Here is a 16,559-nt window from a genome sequence, read left to right as displayed (position 1 = left end):
ATCGACAGTCACCGACCGTCATCAGCAACATCAGCGACATCCGAGGATGGTGTTGCCACGGGGTCGCAGGGGGGAACCACCATGTTCTGGGTGGGCGTCTTTTTATGAAAATTTATCGTCCGTAAAAATGGCGATCTGCCGCGTGTAGAGTGGCGCATTTTGCGTAGCATCGCTTCCTTCCGGATGCCGCCCGGTGGCACTCCAGCGGACAGAGAACGAACCTCATTAGTACCAGAGTTCCGGTTGACAAACTACGCAGAATGTTGTTCTCTGCTGCTGCTGTGATACGATGGAGGAGATACGGTTTTTTTTTTGACGTGGACGTTATTCTGATCTCATTGTTTGACAGATAAGTCTGGGCTGTGCCCGTGGCGGGCGGAAGCACTTTGGTGGCCCCTTGTTGCTGTCGCCATCGGGCTCGGGTTGGAAAATGTTAATTTTTATTGCTGTATTAAAGGGTTCCGTTGGATTAGAGTCATTTTTAGGTATTTTTTTTACGCCAGCATGATCGAGGAATTGGGATGAACTAGAAAACGGTAGACTAATGTTGGAACTCACTCGAACGTTAGTCGATCCGCCGCGAGCCTTAAGCGGAAGCTGGGCAGCCATGTTCGGAAGCGCGTTACCTCAACGAGAAGCGGAAGAGCTACGCCTCGAGGCTGCGCCGGTTCCGTCAAGCTCGTTGAAGAGCATTTCCGGACCGGCTTGGTCACCCTTCGGAAAAAACCGAAGGCCCGCCTCTGTTGTCGCCCTCGGCGTGATTTACCATTACCGCCAGCGTGGCGTGGCGAGATCAGTTCGTGGCGTTCGGCTTAAAAATAGACCAACATGATGCTGCTGCTGCTGCTGCTGCTGCCTCCTTTCCGCCAGTTCTCGGCGGCTGCTCAACTGCCGAAGCCACCGAATATCCCTCGATCACCTTCTTTCCGTAGTTTGGTTTCCGCCCCAGGAGTGAAACAATACCCGTTGTGCCGTTGCCAAAGGTCGAGGGATGTTTCGAGGGCTACACCTCGCGGGCGACCCTCGCGCCGCGCCACGGCGCGTTAATGCCACGTGAACTTCCGCGCCTCGCGCCCACGGTTCCCGGATGTGTGGGGACCCGAAAAGTTAGCGCCACCCAGTCCCCGGCCGGCCGGCCGGCCGGGATTTGATGATAATTTCTATGACATTTACATAGCGACAAAGACGCAATTGTCGCAGCAGTGCCGAGAGCCGTGTTCTCTGGTCGACAGCCCGCTATTGTGGAGCAATCGAGGAAAGGCACGAAATTTACGAGCAAAGTTAAAGCTGCCGATCCCCAGCCGGACACTTTGGGTGTGCCGACAATGGTGTCTTTTCAAAAATCGGGATCAATTATGGGCACGATGGGTCCACTTAGCCTTGGGGCAAAGGGGGTCGGTTCGGTCGTCCTTAGACGGGTCGGTCCACTCTCTCGCACTCTCTCTCTCTCTCTCGCTCGGTGTGCGCCATAGACACTAATGACAAATTGCTTACACTACCGCCCGTTACTTGTTGGAAGGGTTCCAATAGCATCGCTTGTCCGGCTGACTTACTGGTAGCCGTTTCTAGCGAAAAGACCATCATCCGGTAAAGTGCATTCGACAGTTTAATGGCTACAGGAGGAGCGAATGAAAGGTTTCCTACAGTTGAAGCATTCCGCTACTCGCTTGGATCGACTCAGATATCTGGAATCTAGTCTCTGCTGGTTAAAGCAAATGTTTTATGACCAAGATATCGGATGATATCTTGTCAGTCGGAGGTTGGAGTTCCGTTCCGATTGCGACTCCGTAGGAGACAGATATTTACTGGCATTCCCGAAACCCTTACGTCGGAACCATCCAGCATCGAACCTGCAACCCCCTTTTTCGACAGACACCAAAACCAGCATTTCATTTACATTTCTTTCTCTCTCTCTCTCTCTCTCTTTCTCTGTCTACTTTCAGGCCAGTCAGCCAGCTACTCGACGGCGCGGGTCCTGGTGCGCCCTGGGTGCAGTAGTTTTCTAAATATACGCGTCGCGGTTGCGGTTGCGGTGTGCGTTGCTTGCTGCGGCTGGTATCGTTGCGTTAAGCCCCTCTGGTCCTCCGGGGGGGGTCTCGGGAGTAGCAGGGCGGAAGACATACACCCCAACGCCCGCGCGTAACCCACAATCGCTCTCGTCGCGGTATTGCTTTGTATTCAAACTCGCGCTGTTTGGGCGCAGGCCTTGATGGGGCGGTGCGGAACGAGGTGTCCACGGCGGATGGACCGGCCCTCCCATTCAAGTCGCGACGAAAGTCAACTCCCATTAATTATATCTGCGTGCGCGTGTTTGTGAGAGAGAGAGTTAGTGGCACTGGGGGACAGCCCAGAAGAAGGAGAACCTTTTCCCGACGGAGGACGGTCCGGTGAGCCGGTCGCGCAAAGTAGCAGCGGCTGCGTTGCGCAGGCGTGAAGGGCTGCCGTGCGTCACCAACACCAGTCGACGGCGCGCGCGCGCACGTGTGCGTGGTTAGCGCGTGCGCAACCGCGCGCCGTCGTGTCCGGAAGGGCCCCGGGAGCTCACGAAGAGGCTGGCGCACCGGCCCCGGTGCCTGATCTCCCGTCATTTGTGGCCGCCGCAGTCGATAGTAACACTTCTACCCTGGCGGACATACACGCGTCCGCGAAGTGTGCAACGTGTGTGACGCAAACGAGACGGGGACGCAACCTCTCGGACCAAGTAATTTTGTATGGGTGGCGGGAAAATCCCAGTTTCCCACCCAATCCCATCGCCCTTCGCGGGGGATCCTGCGTGAGTGCGTGCGTGAAGATTCCGGATCACCGGCTCAAGTGAGGAACACGGTGTCTGCATTTATCGAGTCGTCCTAGTAGGGAAATCTCGAGTCAGGGAGCAAAACAAACCCCAGTGTACCCCGTTGCCCGCTGCCACCGCCGTCGTGACGTGACGACCTTGAATCGGAAGGCGAATAATCAGGGCGGCCCCAGGGAACTCTGCCGCGAGGAGTGGTGATCGGTGATCGGCGCATTGCGAGTTTTCTTTTTGGGATCCATCATTTCGGTGACACTCGCCCGACAGAGAGCTGCAGTTTCTCTCTCTCTCTCTCGCACGCTGTGCAAGGCCGCAGATGGAGATGTGGGTTTCGCCCAAAGACGACGCGCTAAAAATAGTGAATGAAAAGGAAACGTAGAAATCGACCGCGGCCGGAAGATCGTTCGATTTTCGGGTGAAGTTTTTCACAACCTTCTCACGTCGGTGCCTGCCAGCCTCTCGGTTTGCCTCGAAGTTTGAGCCCCCCCCCGTCCCCGCATTTTGATTGCTTCCGAACGCGCTGAGTTTTCCGAATCACTTTCGCTTGTTGGTGGCGTCGGAACGTTTGGTTTACGGAGTTAGGAAACAGGCCACATGCGGTTGCTGCTTTGCGCGAGTGGTGCTTCCTCCCGCTCCGACGATTGCTTACCTGTTCATGCTTAATCTCTTTATGCACCTTGCTCTGCACCCCAGGCAACCCACGTGTGACGTGATCGATTTGTGGCCTCCACCCCCGCAAGCACACCCCCCGGTTCGAGAGTGCGCGAGTCTCAATGAATGACGCTTTCGATTACTACTACCAGCATCTGTTCCTTCTGAGTGAGTTGCGTGCGTGCGTGCGTCCGTCCGTCGAAGCCTCTGTGACGTTAACTAATTTCCCGGTGCTGTGGCTTTTCCTCGCGGAGGGGGTGGGTGCGGCAAAGACACAAACCCGGCAAAAAGCATTCCATTGCCTTCTGCAGGACCTCCTCAACCGGTCGAGGGCGGCGGTTATCGTTAGCTTTTCCACCAGCCTGTTTTTCTTTTAGTCGCAACGGACTCTAACCCTAATATTACTATTTCTAGTGGTCTAATGCGTGTGCGTTTGTGAAGTGAGGATTATTGAGCACGAAAAGGATTATTCTGAACCACCCACGCCCGCCCGTCCAAGAGTAGAGTTTTGCGGGTAATTAGCAACCAAAGATCGCATCATTTATCGTCTGGTTCATCATGTAAAATTCGCGTTCTTTTCATTGCGACACACTTTTCCCATCGAGACGCCCATTTCCCATTTGTTTAAAGACCGCCCCATGATGGAGCTTCGTTTGAGGCATCCCTTGTTTTTGTGGGTTTTTTTTACGAGTGCCACCGTGTTTGTGTCTTTGTGCGGGCCCCACAGTGATTAAACGAGGTGTTTACTAATAGTTTCCACGCTAATCGCCGCTGCCAGTACTATGTTGCACTAACCAGCTAGCTGTGGGTTGCTCTGCGCACGACTCTTACTAACTCATCGCTCAGGTCCACTCTTAAATCGTGTTGTGTTGCCCTGTCCTGGCCACAAAGGTGATTTTTTCGGACACGAGGCGAACGTCTGCCACGCATGTCCAAAAAAAAAAAATGGTACACGTCGTCGTGCTGGTTGGGAAGTTGGTAGCCTTAAATGTTAAAAATGTTTGTGCCCAGAATACAATTCAATCGTCCGTGGTCACGTCCGCGACCTCCAACCCCCCCCGCGTAGTGGACGGAAAATCGATTCCTCGCCTTCGACCAGAACGTGACGTTTGCGTAGCGGAGCCCCGTGCCACTAATTGGTCGGCTGGCTGGCTGGCCGGTGTTAATCCAAACAATTGTCTCTGTACACGTTCGTTTGTTTTCCTGAGCAATGGAAAAATGAGTTCCATTTTATATATGTCTCTGCGTGTGTGTTTATACTCGTATTTTACCCTTTTTTTCGCCTTCATATCGCGCAGCAACAGAATACTAAGTACTACTCAACCATGTGGTGGTGATGATGATGGGGAATTGATTGCCGTTGTTTGCCTGCGCATCCCTATATATGTATTAGTGCCTGCTGTGTACATGTGTGTGTTGGTTTCTGTGTGTGTGTGTGTGTTTGTGTGGAAATAGTGCGCGCGCCTTAACGCGGGAAACACGCTGTGCCGCTAGTGCTCTAGAGAATGTCCTCAGCGAAGCGCTGCTAATCCTTGGTGTCCGCCGTCGGCGCCAATGCTCGATGTCTGCCGTTCTCTAACTAATGCCCGTGTGTGTGTGCGTGCCACAATGATGCTGCTGCTGTGGAAGCAATAGCGTAATTAGTGCGGAGGTCCCCGGTGCTGCCATCTAGTGGCTCCAGGACGAGTGGCGCAAAGGTTCCTCAAGTGGCGCGCTCTGCTAATCACCATCCGCTGTTCCGGTGTTCACTGTGTCTCTCTGTGTCCCTCTGTGTGTGTGTGTGCAGTGCCTTTGAGTGTCGAGCACTGTGAAGAGAAAGGGACTGCGTGCATGTCCTTTGTGTCAGCTAACCACTTAACGGCCACGCGCACCTCCTCCAGGGTTCAAACTCGCTGCCCCGGGCCGGGACATTGCAGGCCCTTGTGGAAAACAATTGACCAACCACTCCCTTCTCTCCATTTCTCTCGCTCTCCCCTTCCTGTGGCCTCGACTCACGATTTCCGCGCGCGACCATGAACACTGACCTGCCGGAACCGGAAACGTGAAAATCGTGAACCCTCGCGGCATAACTGTAAACCGCCTTGCACCCCGAACCATGGCGACCGCAGCGAAACAATCGTCGTCCTCGAGTTCGCCGTCCCCGAACTCGGCGGTCCGCACGTTCGTCGAGGGCCAGGAGGACCTAGACGCGATCGCGAAGCAGATCTCGGACCACGCGGAAGCGATCTACCAGACGTGGAAGGCGCGGGGTCTCGCGCCGACCGAGATCCTCAACTGCCACACCGGCGACGGTGAGCATGCCTTCAGCCAGGCACTAAACCCTGCCAACAGCTCACCACCCGCGGGTGGCTCGTCGCCGGTAGGAGGCCCCACCAGCGGCGCCGGAGTCACCGGTGGCCCCAGCCACGCTTCCTCGCCGCCGGGGGCCGGTGTCGCGGAACTGCTCGCCAAGGCACCGAACCTCTCGAACAACAGCCTCGAGCAGCTGGTCAGTTCGTTCGTGAGCGAGGACAAGGCGCGCATCGCCGCCCAGCGCCAGCAGCAGCAGCGAGGTGGTGGCATCCATCGCCCGACGCCCTCCGCCGGTGCCAGTTCCGCCGTCAAGAGTGTGCTCCAGAAGTTCGAACGAAATGGTGGTCCGGAACCACCGGCAGTGAGTGGCGCGGGGACGCCCGTAGGAGGCTACCTGCGGCCCAGTGGGCCAGTGGTGACGAACAACAACAACAACAACAACTTCAGTACACTCAACCAGAACAGCAACAACAACGTGGTGGTCGTGGTGCCGGACGTGCTGCGGGACACGCTCGCGGAACCGAAGGCGGCGGCGGTGGTGCGCGAAAAGCCACAAACGCCCGTGAAACCGGAACACCTGCTGAACCATGTGCCGAGCTGGCCGTTGAAGAATCGTGTCGTGAAAACGAAAGCGGGCTCACCGGTGAGCAGCGGTTGTGCCGGTGGTGCGGTGGCAATCGTCCACAAGAACACCGCGGAGCTGATGGACGAAGTGTCCCGGGAGGAGGAACGGTTGATAAACGCGCTCAAAACGGGAACCGTGCTGAACAGTAGTGATTGCATTCTGCCGGAGGTGATCACCTCCACGCTGCCCGATCGGGACGTCCCAGACTACGCAGCGGCCACAGCAGGACTCAGTGGTGGTGGAGGTGTCCTTAGTGTCAGTTACGGTTCACAGCCCGCCACAATGGTGACCGCCGCCGCGTTAGCGACCCCCGTCGGGGGGCCACTCGCGTTGGCCAACGGCAACGGGATCGCAATGAACGGCAACGGTACGGCAAACGGGAACGGGATCGTCAATGGGGGAGGTGGTCACAGCAATGGTGCCGAGACGCCCAGCGTCAAGCACTGGAACGGGGTGCCGATGAAGCCGAACCACATCCCGATCCTCAACATACATCAGATCCGCGAGCAGGAGAAACTGTCGATGAACTTTACGCGCAACGTGGCCACGACGCGGCTCCCGAAGGACTTTGGGCGCTCCGGCGGGGGCGACGATGCGGACAAGAAGAACGCCATGCAGCCGAAGACGATCCCGAGCCCGATTCGGCCGTTCCTGTCGCGGGGTTCGGTCGCCGAGCGGGTGCTGATCTTCGAGAAGTGCCCCGAAAAGGCACCGCCACGGGAACGGGCGAAGGAACCGGTCAAACTGCAGGTGAGTCGACGGTCAATCGGTTGGTGGAGGTCCGGGGTGGGTGATCCATCAAGTGTTTGGATTTTAAGCTACCGATCCGACATGGCTTCTAAAACGTAAAACTTCCCTCCGAAATTCTAAATTCTTAAATTTGGCACGAATTTAGTGGTAGGTCTGCGGTACGCAGGACCAAGAATTTACCTTCTTTATGCTCTACCTTTGCTCGTTCGACGCTGTTCTTACATCTCTTTTTTTGAACGTCATAAACAAAGCGGTATGCGTTTGTTTATTAAGTTTACTAAAAACTTTGCAGAAAGTTGGGAAATATTAAAATCTAATTTCCAAAGTAGTGAGTCTTCAACTCAAACTGTATGGAATTAGAAAAGATCATTTCATTTAAACCCATTTCCATCTCGGAGGTTATGTTCTTAAGCAGAATAGTCGTATTTGGTCCACGGAAGGCGCATACGTCGTTCAAGGGAAGCCAATGCACCAGAAACAGTTGTTCATTGATTCTTCAGCGAAATTGAAGCTAAAAACTAGAGCGACATTTGGCTTCATCAGAACGGTGTTACGTGCCAGTTTTATGGTCCTAATAAGTTCAAAGATATCGTCAATATCCAAGAAACAGCAACCTCCAGAGTGCGCCAAACTCGAAGAATCTTATACGGCTCTGCCCGGGTCCAGTCTCTAACATACTAAATGATAATAATGTGGTATCCCCATGCCCAGAGTGTTTGTCCTTATGTGGCGTCTTCTCCGGTGGTCAGTTAGCGCCCGCGGGCGTTAAAAATGGCAGCGCTAATCTACGCTACGCGAGAGAGGTGTTAATAGGCCAAATCGTGCGGGTGTGTTCTCAACACAACGGGGTCAGTCTTTTGAACTGTTGTTGCCCTATTGTGTGGCCGTTCTGGATGGCCTTAAAAATAAATTAATTCATCAACCCTCGCCAACTCAATTACCACGGTCACTTTTGTGTCCAGCGAAATTCGTTGCCGTCGTCGTATGTCGCCATCGTCTTCCTGTGTGTGGTTAGCGTAGACCCAGTTCTTGTTGGACCCCCTCCGGGTTCAATTGGAGGTACCCGCTGGAAGATTGTGTCAATCGAATTAATGCTGCGCGCTGACCCATTGTAGGTGGGGTCTCCTCCCTCTTTGGCTCCTGGCCCCAGGTCCAGGTTAAATGCTTCGAATAAGGTTGCTACATATGCTGTGTGACCGATGTTAGGCGCGCCGACCGACATGGCAGGAAACAGATGGTGAGGTTTGCCATTGTAGGGCCGTTAAGTGTGTCGCTCTATTGTCCGCTCCATTAATGCGGTTGTCCTTTAGCGAGCATATGCTTCGGCTTTCAGCAGACCACCGATTCGTTTCGGGAGTGCCCTGCAGAAGTGGGCACAGGTCAGCACACGCTATCGCGTTGCGTGCACGAGGAGCTGTGTAATTACTCGACGGCTTATGCAACTTCCAGAGCGGCTGATTGTTTAGTCTTGCGATAAGAGCCCAGCTTCAGCAAGGATCTCCGCGTCGTTGGCTTTCTGACAACACTCGTGACAGCCTCCCTCTATCAGCCGTTGTGCTGATTTGCAGCATGTTTCGCGGGTCCACCCCAACCCGGGGTTCGGACGTGTAAACAAAGGGCGGCAGTCTGATGCATCAGCGGAACCGTTCCATCAAAACGGTTGTGAAACGCCCTCCCCGTCGACGGACTTGTGTGTGACGTTTCGATGATAAACATGACAGCCAATTTACCACTCGTGCGCGCGCGCGTGCGTGCGTGTTGAGCGCGCTCACGGTAGCGCTGCGCAAACCCCCAACCTCGGCTCGTGATGTGTGCGGCCAAAAGTGGGCCAAAAAGTGAGATTAGCAAAAGCGGACGCGGTGTGTGTTTTGATGGTGCGCCCCGCCACTGGCGTTCCGGTCCCGCGAAATTCGGTTTTCTGTGTTCTCTCTTCTTCGTGATCGGCAAAGGAATGCTGCGTGCGGCGGTGGGCGGGCGAGCGCGAACATATTCAAAACATTAGATTCATGGATTTACGCGCGGGCCACGATCGAGTCATTTTTTAAAAAGCCACGCGCTCCGAGCGATCTCTCGGCGCTGCTCTCCATGGCAAGGGAATTTTGCGTCGAAGCGGTGAAGATGATTCCAATTTGATTGGAAAATGGCGTCTCGGTCGCGGACGGCGCTGGCGGATGTTACATTTCCATTTTCATTTTGTGCCACTCTTTTCCCATCACACACACACTCAGGGGCGGCCCGAGCCACCCACCACCACCGTCGCCGTCACGTCCGTGAATTGGTATTTTCGCGCTCAAGGTTACTGGCGCACGAGAAGGACACGCGCACGCGGTGGGCTACTTGCTTTAGTTATCTAGAGCTTCGGTCGCTTTTTTGTCGCTTTGTCCATTTAAATGCGACCGCTCGGGAGGCTTGGGATTTATTCTTATTTCGACAGCCGACGTTGCGCACGTCAGGGGCCCAGCACAAGCAGAGATCGCTATGGGGACGGCCTTGAGGTTGTCCAAGCCAGGTGGTTGGTGGAGTGCGGGGCCCGTGGCATTTTTTGTACGTCTCGCCCGGTTTCTTGAGGGGTGGTTAGAAGAAGAACTGCTGACCTTGAAGAAGGAGCGTCGCGAGGTGGTTTCGTAGAACAGAACCGAAACCGGAGCACAGGAATGTAAATCAAGGCGGTTGATGGCGGTATTAATATTTATTAATGCAGCCGGTAGCCGCTCGGCGATGGATGCTGGTCTGCGGTGCTGTGACTGCTGTCGGTCTCTATGGGAAATGGGCACTCGCTGGCTCTGCTCGGTGGCATCTCAAGGCCTTGTTTCGAAATGGCCTCGAAGCACCCTCGTGGTAGAAGAGGAAATTTATTTTGAGCACCTCCATAAATATGCAACTTGTGTTGGCAAAGTTTACCTGTGCGCTCTGCGTAATCATTTAGCATGACGATAACAAATCGGGGACCGAAACTTCACGAACACGAATGGGAAATGACTATCCCATGGCTCCCATCCGAAATGTAGGCTTTTAATGACGTTTTCTTTCATTTACCTATCTGGTTTTGATTTATCCACATAACAGTGGAATTTTGCATTCTTCATGGTTTTAGTTGGTGCTGAATACCGCCTATAAGATCATCAGCCTATCAGAGAGGATTACGAAGCACAGAGTCTAGCACTGATCAGATTTTTACCATGTGGCAGATGACTAGTTTTGGAATGGTGGAATAAATGACCATGACCAACGCCACAAGCTAGCTTAAGGTCTGACTCTTAGCTGGGACTTTAGAGTGGAGTCTTTAGGGGCCATCCACTTCAAGTCCTGCCAGAACGTGGTCTATGCTGATGACATAGACATTATAGGTCGAAGGCCCTTCGATGTAGCTCAGCCTTACGTAGGGGTTGAATAAATTGCGGACAATCTCGGTGTGCAGATAAACGAATACAAGATCCCTACGAAGAACATCGGAAACTATGCATGGGGCTGATGTATTAATAAACGACCGACACTTCGAAGTCGTCTCGAGCTTCGCCTATCTAGGGCCAAAGGTTAGCACCAACAATGACATAACGGAGGCGTGATACGCGCCCGTGTGCTAGAAGCCAACAGGTCATTCTAAGGATGGTTTAAATTTAATCGAGAAGTGATTAAGTCGTTGATTTTATTCGAAAAAAGGTAACTTTTTTGGCTAGCCCATGGACTGAGCTCCTGAAGCATGCGACGGAACGTAACTTGCGTAAACTTGCGGGCTTCATCCACGTTTGTTGTGGATTTCTTTTTGTTTGCCTTTCCCATTCGATGCTGAGGCACGCGGCGCTGGAACTTCGAAATCGTGAACGGCGCAAACCGTTTCTAATATCTGGAATCCCGCGACGCCGAATAGGGACCCCCGTTTCGTCACGTGCCACGCAATCGAACGGTGTCCACCGCCGATTTCAACCACCACAAAATGCGTCGCATCCGGTCAGCGGTTCATTGATTGTGAGCGCAGCCTTTTTTTTACTGATTCATCGTGCGCGCGCGCGCGCGACGAGTGTGTCAAAATATTAAAAACCGAATCATCCACCATCAACTCCCCGCAGACTTTAATTACGACCCGCACAAAAGAGGTCCCAAAGCGGGGCCGACGGGACGGAAATAGAAACCGCTGGACGCGCCCAGCCTGTGGCCGCCCCGGATCGGACTTTTAACCCCTTGCACGATCGTCGAAGGGAACTTTCGCCACCGGCCGCCTGATTGCTGTCGTCGCGCGTCGCACGTCGGGCCATTTCAATCGTCGAAGGGCCGCAACACTTTCATTTCATGCAAACACAACGCGACGACGACGATCCTGATGATGATGACGGGGCGGCGGTGTATATTTACGTATGCGCGACGGCGAGCGATGCAATGGCTTTCGGTGGGGTGCGATTTGCATCGGGAAAGTGGGCTCTGTGTGACTAGACTTTTCATCCCGCCACCGACGACACCCGCCGAGGCTAATGGAGGGCTAATGCTGCGGCTGACGGACGAACGGGGCGGGCGGGGAGTCTGTAATGAAATGATAATTTTCCGATTGCGCGATTGAGCGTGAAAAGTACCGCAGAGAAATCTTGCGCCGGGTGCGTTTATGAGCCTTAAACGCCTTCGAAGCTGCGCAGCATACATTTCGATTGCGTACTGCACTGGTGGATGGTTTATGCGGCGAAGCGAAAACGTGATCACTGGAGCTGTGGTTGGACATCCCGGCCAGTAGCCGGTACGGGGTTTCTCTTCTAACCGGATGGAGCCGCTTTGAATGCTGTCTGCGCGGCGAACGCTTAAAGACGCGCGCACGTGAGCACTGCGGATACCAGAGTGGCTTGTTTCGCCCGAAAAGGGCCCCCCGATTGAAGCCAAATCGTTCAATCTCGTCGTGTGTAGTCATTTAAATTGTAACAAAATGTTAATGTGCCGCGAACACGATGCGCGCTGTACTGCAGATAACCCTGGCTGGCTGGCTGGCTGGCTGGCAAGACGGCGCGCACCATATAAAGCGTGTGTGCGCCCTAAAAATGGGCCGAAGGAAGGTTAACCACCGCCCCAAGGGCTCAAGTCCTTGACTCAAGCCGGCGGGACCGGATCTCTGGATCTGCGGGCACCGTCTGGGATGGTGACTTTCGCGATCGGAGTACGGAGTCGTCTGCCGACGATCGCTCGGTTGCCATTTGTGCCAACAATGGTCGCTTGCGATCGACCCACGACCACCGACTAATTGAAGCGCTAAAAGACGCATTGCCTCGCGTGCCTGTGCCTGCGCTTCTCTGGGACTTTGGGGTTGATGCATGGCGCACGCCGTGGGGTTAGCGCATGTAATTGCGACCCGTCTCTGCCCTAACGGGGGTCTCCGCACTCGGCGCAAGCGCAATTGAGGTAGTTGAGCGGCGCGAAGATTAAGCAATCAACTGGCGAGCTGGATGCGACAGACATGCGTTTGAAGCAACGCGAGATGGTAAAACGCAAACGCACCCCGAGTGCGTAGGTAGTCATTTAACAGACACTTAACATCCCCTGCGCGTGGTGGTTTTGGTCGCTAACAATGAAGCCGTTTTTGGCCTAAGCATTTCATTGAACATCATATGAACACCATGGGAGCCCAAGAGTTGTGCCTCGGGGACGGGATTCACGTTCCCCAGGCTCTCAGCCGCCTCAGCAACGAAGCAAAAGTGTCGAACGATCCATCTCGGGGTTCATAAAATCATAGACAGACAGACAGACAGACCGACAGACAGCTCATTACGGTTCTGGTGCGCGACCGTAAATTAGGGAAATGGTTGCGCCTGGCTGCGCCTGGCTGCGCCTGCTGTCGAGTTCCAACTATGCGTCGTTCGTCTGGGCCGGTCGAGCGAAAGAAGTGTTCGTCTTTAGGGGTTTAGTGTTTTGGGGAACGATCACGACGACCGTCCCACGTTGAGGAATTAAGGTACTGTGATTGATGTCGGACACGGGTTCACGATAGTTTCTCGTCCCGTGTTTTGGCCAGACAGGTGATGATGTGGCTGTGGCTACGGAAATGGTTGACAGAGCGCGGATAAGTATCATCCGTCCGTTGTTAACACTATCTGTTGTCCCCCCTGTTTCTATTTCGGGCGGCGAAAGCCGCGTTGATCTCAAGGATGTCCGGCACACTCTCGCAGGCATTACGTCAGCGACGGTACTAGCACCAAATTCCATTTAAACTTACGATTCCCGCCAACCAAACCCGGTCTCGAAGAGGGAGTGCTAAACTTTTGGACAGCTTTCGAATGAGTTCTCCCGGACGCTGGAACCTAAGCTAAATTACCATTTCCCAGCGCATGAAAGTGGTCTTCTCCCTATCAACGTTTTACGACCCCAGCGCCGGTTTCAGCGTTCGTGTGCCTGGTAGTCAATTAGCTTTATTACCATCCGAGTTGTAACGGGCACAAGTGACCACACTCCTCTCCAGTGTTGTGGCCCTGATGCGTGATTAGTAGGGGCACTACCGGGCTACTACCTCCGAAGCCGGTCGGTTGTTTTTGAGTGTTTCTGTGTCGTTTGAAAGTTTGCTTCAAGCGTGGGGCTATTTTGAAAATTGGGACTAAATCATCCGTTGACAAACCCCGACTAACTGAGGCGCACCCGACCAGAAGATGGCCGTAAAGTTTTTGCTGGTTGACTCTCGTGTCAGCGGCCGTGGTGTGATGTACGTGGTGTGTCGAAAAAGTTCTGATGATTTAGTATTTACGCTTCGTATATTCGATTTTCGACTTTTTCGTGATCAGTCAATTTTAACTCATCTTCGATAATAACTATAAATAACTGCGATGATAACTATAAACTATAAAAGTAATTGACAACGAAGCGCTAATTTGAGTTTTGGAAACAGGAAAATGACACAGAAGGACAGAACTGGGGAATACGGTGGCTTTGGCATTACACGAGTTTTGGTTTGGCCAAAAATTCACGTAGAAACCACGATGTGTGAGCGCAAAATCCAACTTTTGTCTTTCCACAAATCCGGGCGTTTGTGGCGGATTGCTTCGGGCAAATTGCGCATTACTTGAAGGTGATATTCCTTGTTGACCCTGCACCACGCTCCTGCAGTCGAAGAAAACTGTAAGCAAAACTGCTCACATTCGTCCAAACTTGGCTCTTCGTCGTTCACATCTTTTCGGCCCTTTGACAATATCTTAATTCACACTCTTAATTTCGTTTTTCACGAAAAGTTTGATACAGGATCTTTGCCATTAATTTTTTTTGGAGCAGAGAAAAATCGACGATGAGCAAAGCAGCGATCAAAAATTGACTGATCACTCAAAATGGCCGAACTTGTAACCAAGAGTGAGTGACATGAGTAGCAACATAACGCAACAAAAAAAAAAAAAAAATGGAAATTCAAATGTCGCGATACTTTTTGAATGGCCCTCGTATGGTACCATCACCGGGGCACCGTTTTGTAATGCGCCTGACTTGTGGGCTTAGGCTTCGGGACGCCCATGTCTACGTCGAATGAATGAATTGAAATTCCTTCGGGTGGCGTCCAAGTCCAACGTGCTGTGCGCCCTTTACTGTCGGCGGGCCGTGGGCCTTTTTAATTACAACCCCTTACTTATGTTCGGCTTATGTCCCGATCGGATCACCGCAGATTAGCCAACGCGCCTTTTTTCGTCGCTGATTCGCCATTTTGTCGTCGGTTAGTGCGCCTTAACGAACCGGAAAAGTGGGCACTTACGGTGGCTGTGCACACAACTCACACTCGTCACTCGATGTGCAGTTTGCACATCCATCCGCACACAGCCACACGGACTATGGTCCGTAGTCCGTATGGACCGTATGGTAGGTATGTCTAAACCGCGCCGATTTGATCGATCAACAAAACCGCTGCGTTCGGCGTTGGCTGCTGGCGTAGGAGAAGTGATCTGAAGGCACACCTTTGCTCTGGCCTCTACACCTCTCTGTGGTGTTGGTGGTGATTTGTGTAAACCAGTTTTATGTCGTGCATGGCGCACTCCTCGGATAGCGACACACGTTGCACAACAAATGAACGATTGGTGCATCGGTTCGGCTATCTCTCTCTCTCTCTCTCTCGGTCGATCGATCGATCCGATCATGATGATGATGGTGGTGATGTTGTTGATGAGAATGTCTATGACGCTCGCTTGACACCGGCCGGCAGGTAGTGGCCCCGGGGGATGCTCGTCACAATTTGCATATGCGCATTTGCGGTGGCTGCCACCCCGTGTGGGACTTTCGATCTCTCCCTGCGTCGCGAGCTGCTGCTGCGCCATTGCCGACACAAAGATAAATCGGGATGGCAGGCCCCATACCGGTGGCGAGGCAACCGCAACAACCCTGCCCGGCCAGACTATGTTCAATATTTATTTCAGCTCACCTTCGAATTCCTGCAACCTGCAACGACCAGCCTTTCTCAAGGTGGCGCGATCGGGTTGGCAGTCAGCCGCTGAGCTCTCAGACCCTGACTTGTTGATAGGTTTAATTATTTTGTGTGCAGTTTCGAAACAATTCAATCATTGGGCCCCGCTTCTTCTACTTCTTGCCTGCCTGCAATTATATCGCTTTCGTTTCTTGCTGTGTGTTTGTGTGCACGATGGTGGGAAAAAATTAAATCAGATGCCCCTTGCTGACGTCCCGGTCCCATTGATGAGGCTCTTTTATTGATTTATGCGTCGCGCGCGACGAGGGTTCGTGTGGACGCGGATGGATGGCGTAACAGTAAGTAATCCCTTTTCTCGTGGAACGCCACCCCCTCGGGGAAGATTTATGGGAAATGTAGGAAGCTACCGGGCCGGTCCGAGCAAAAGATGTATTTGCAAAGTTTTCTCGCACGCTCGAGTAAGTGGTGACCACTTATGGCCACCGTGTCGTCGGGTGGTCAGCAAACACTTCGGCTCAGCAGAGCACGATTTGGAGTGTGGTGGACACTGTCCGCCTGAAAGGTGCCCAGCAATTGGTTTACTTTAAAGCCAAGAAGCGTGCGCTTTAATTGCCGTCGAAGCTTTGGCCGGCGTCTTGCGCGTTTCGTTTTCTGTCTTTTCTGGTTGACTCTGTTTGTTGTGACCATAAAAACCGGGAAAATATTTGCGAACGGGCACTGGACTCTCTGGTGATCTGGGACTTAAAGTTCCAACTCCCCAGCGGCGAGAGTGAGGAGACACTTATGGACGAATCATATGCAGTCAGCACCTTGGGGATCTGCTTTTGGAACTGGAATCAAACGAAGCGGACCTTGGGCGAATCTCACGGGGTTCCGTCGATCCGGTGGTTGAGATACGCTGTCATCACGAGGCCCCCATGGGGCGACTTAAGCCACCCACGGCATGTGGCAAACTTTTTGGCATCGACGGCCGGATTCAACCTCCTCTCTCTACGGCTGAGGGCGATGGCCAATACAAAGTATCGGTGCGGCCTCCAACGAGGAATTAGGTGGGTGGGCCGCCGGTGGGTAACCGAGCCAAATGAAATGGC

At 53.3% G+C, this 16,559-nt stretch overlaps 1 protein-coding gene across 1 annotated transcript in view; it reads left to right on the top strand.

The window, feature by feature from the left end:
- The first annotated feature begins 3,564 nt into the window (after nucleotides 1-3,564).
- The window catches only part of LOC131211980 (uncharacterized), a 30,414-nt gene continuing 17,419 nt past the window's right edge, over nucleotides 3,565-16,559 (top strand). The window contains exons 1-2 of the mRNA XM_058205681.1: nucleotides 3,565-3,610; nucleotides 5,551-7,109. Coding sequence (XP_058061664.1) covers nucleotides 3,565-3,610; nucleotides 5,551-7,109 — 1,605 coding nt within the window. The remainder of the gene's footprint in view (nucleotides 3,611-5,550; nucleotides 7,110-16,559) is intronic.

Source organism: Anopheles bellator, chromosome 2, assembly GCF_943735745.2.
Source record: "Anopheles bellator chromosome 2, idAnoBellAS_SP24_06.2, whole genome shotgun sequence".
NCBI classification, from domain to species: Eukaryota; Metazoa; Arthropoda; class Insecta; order Diptera; family Culicidae; genus Anopheles; species Anopheles bellator.
This window is presented reverse-complemented; position numbering and strand designations above follow the sequence as displayed.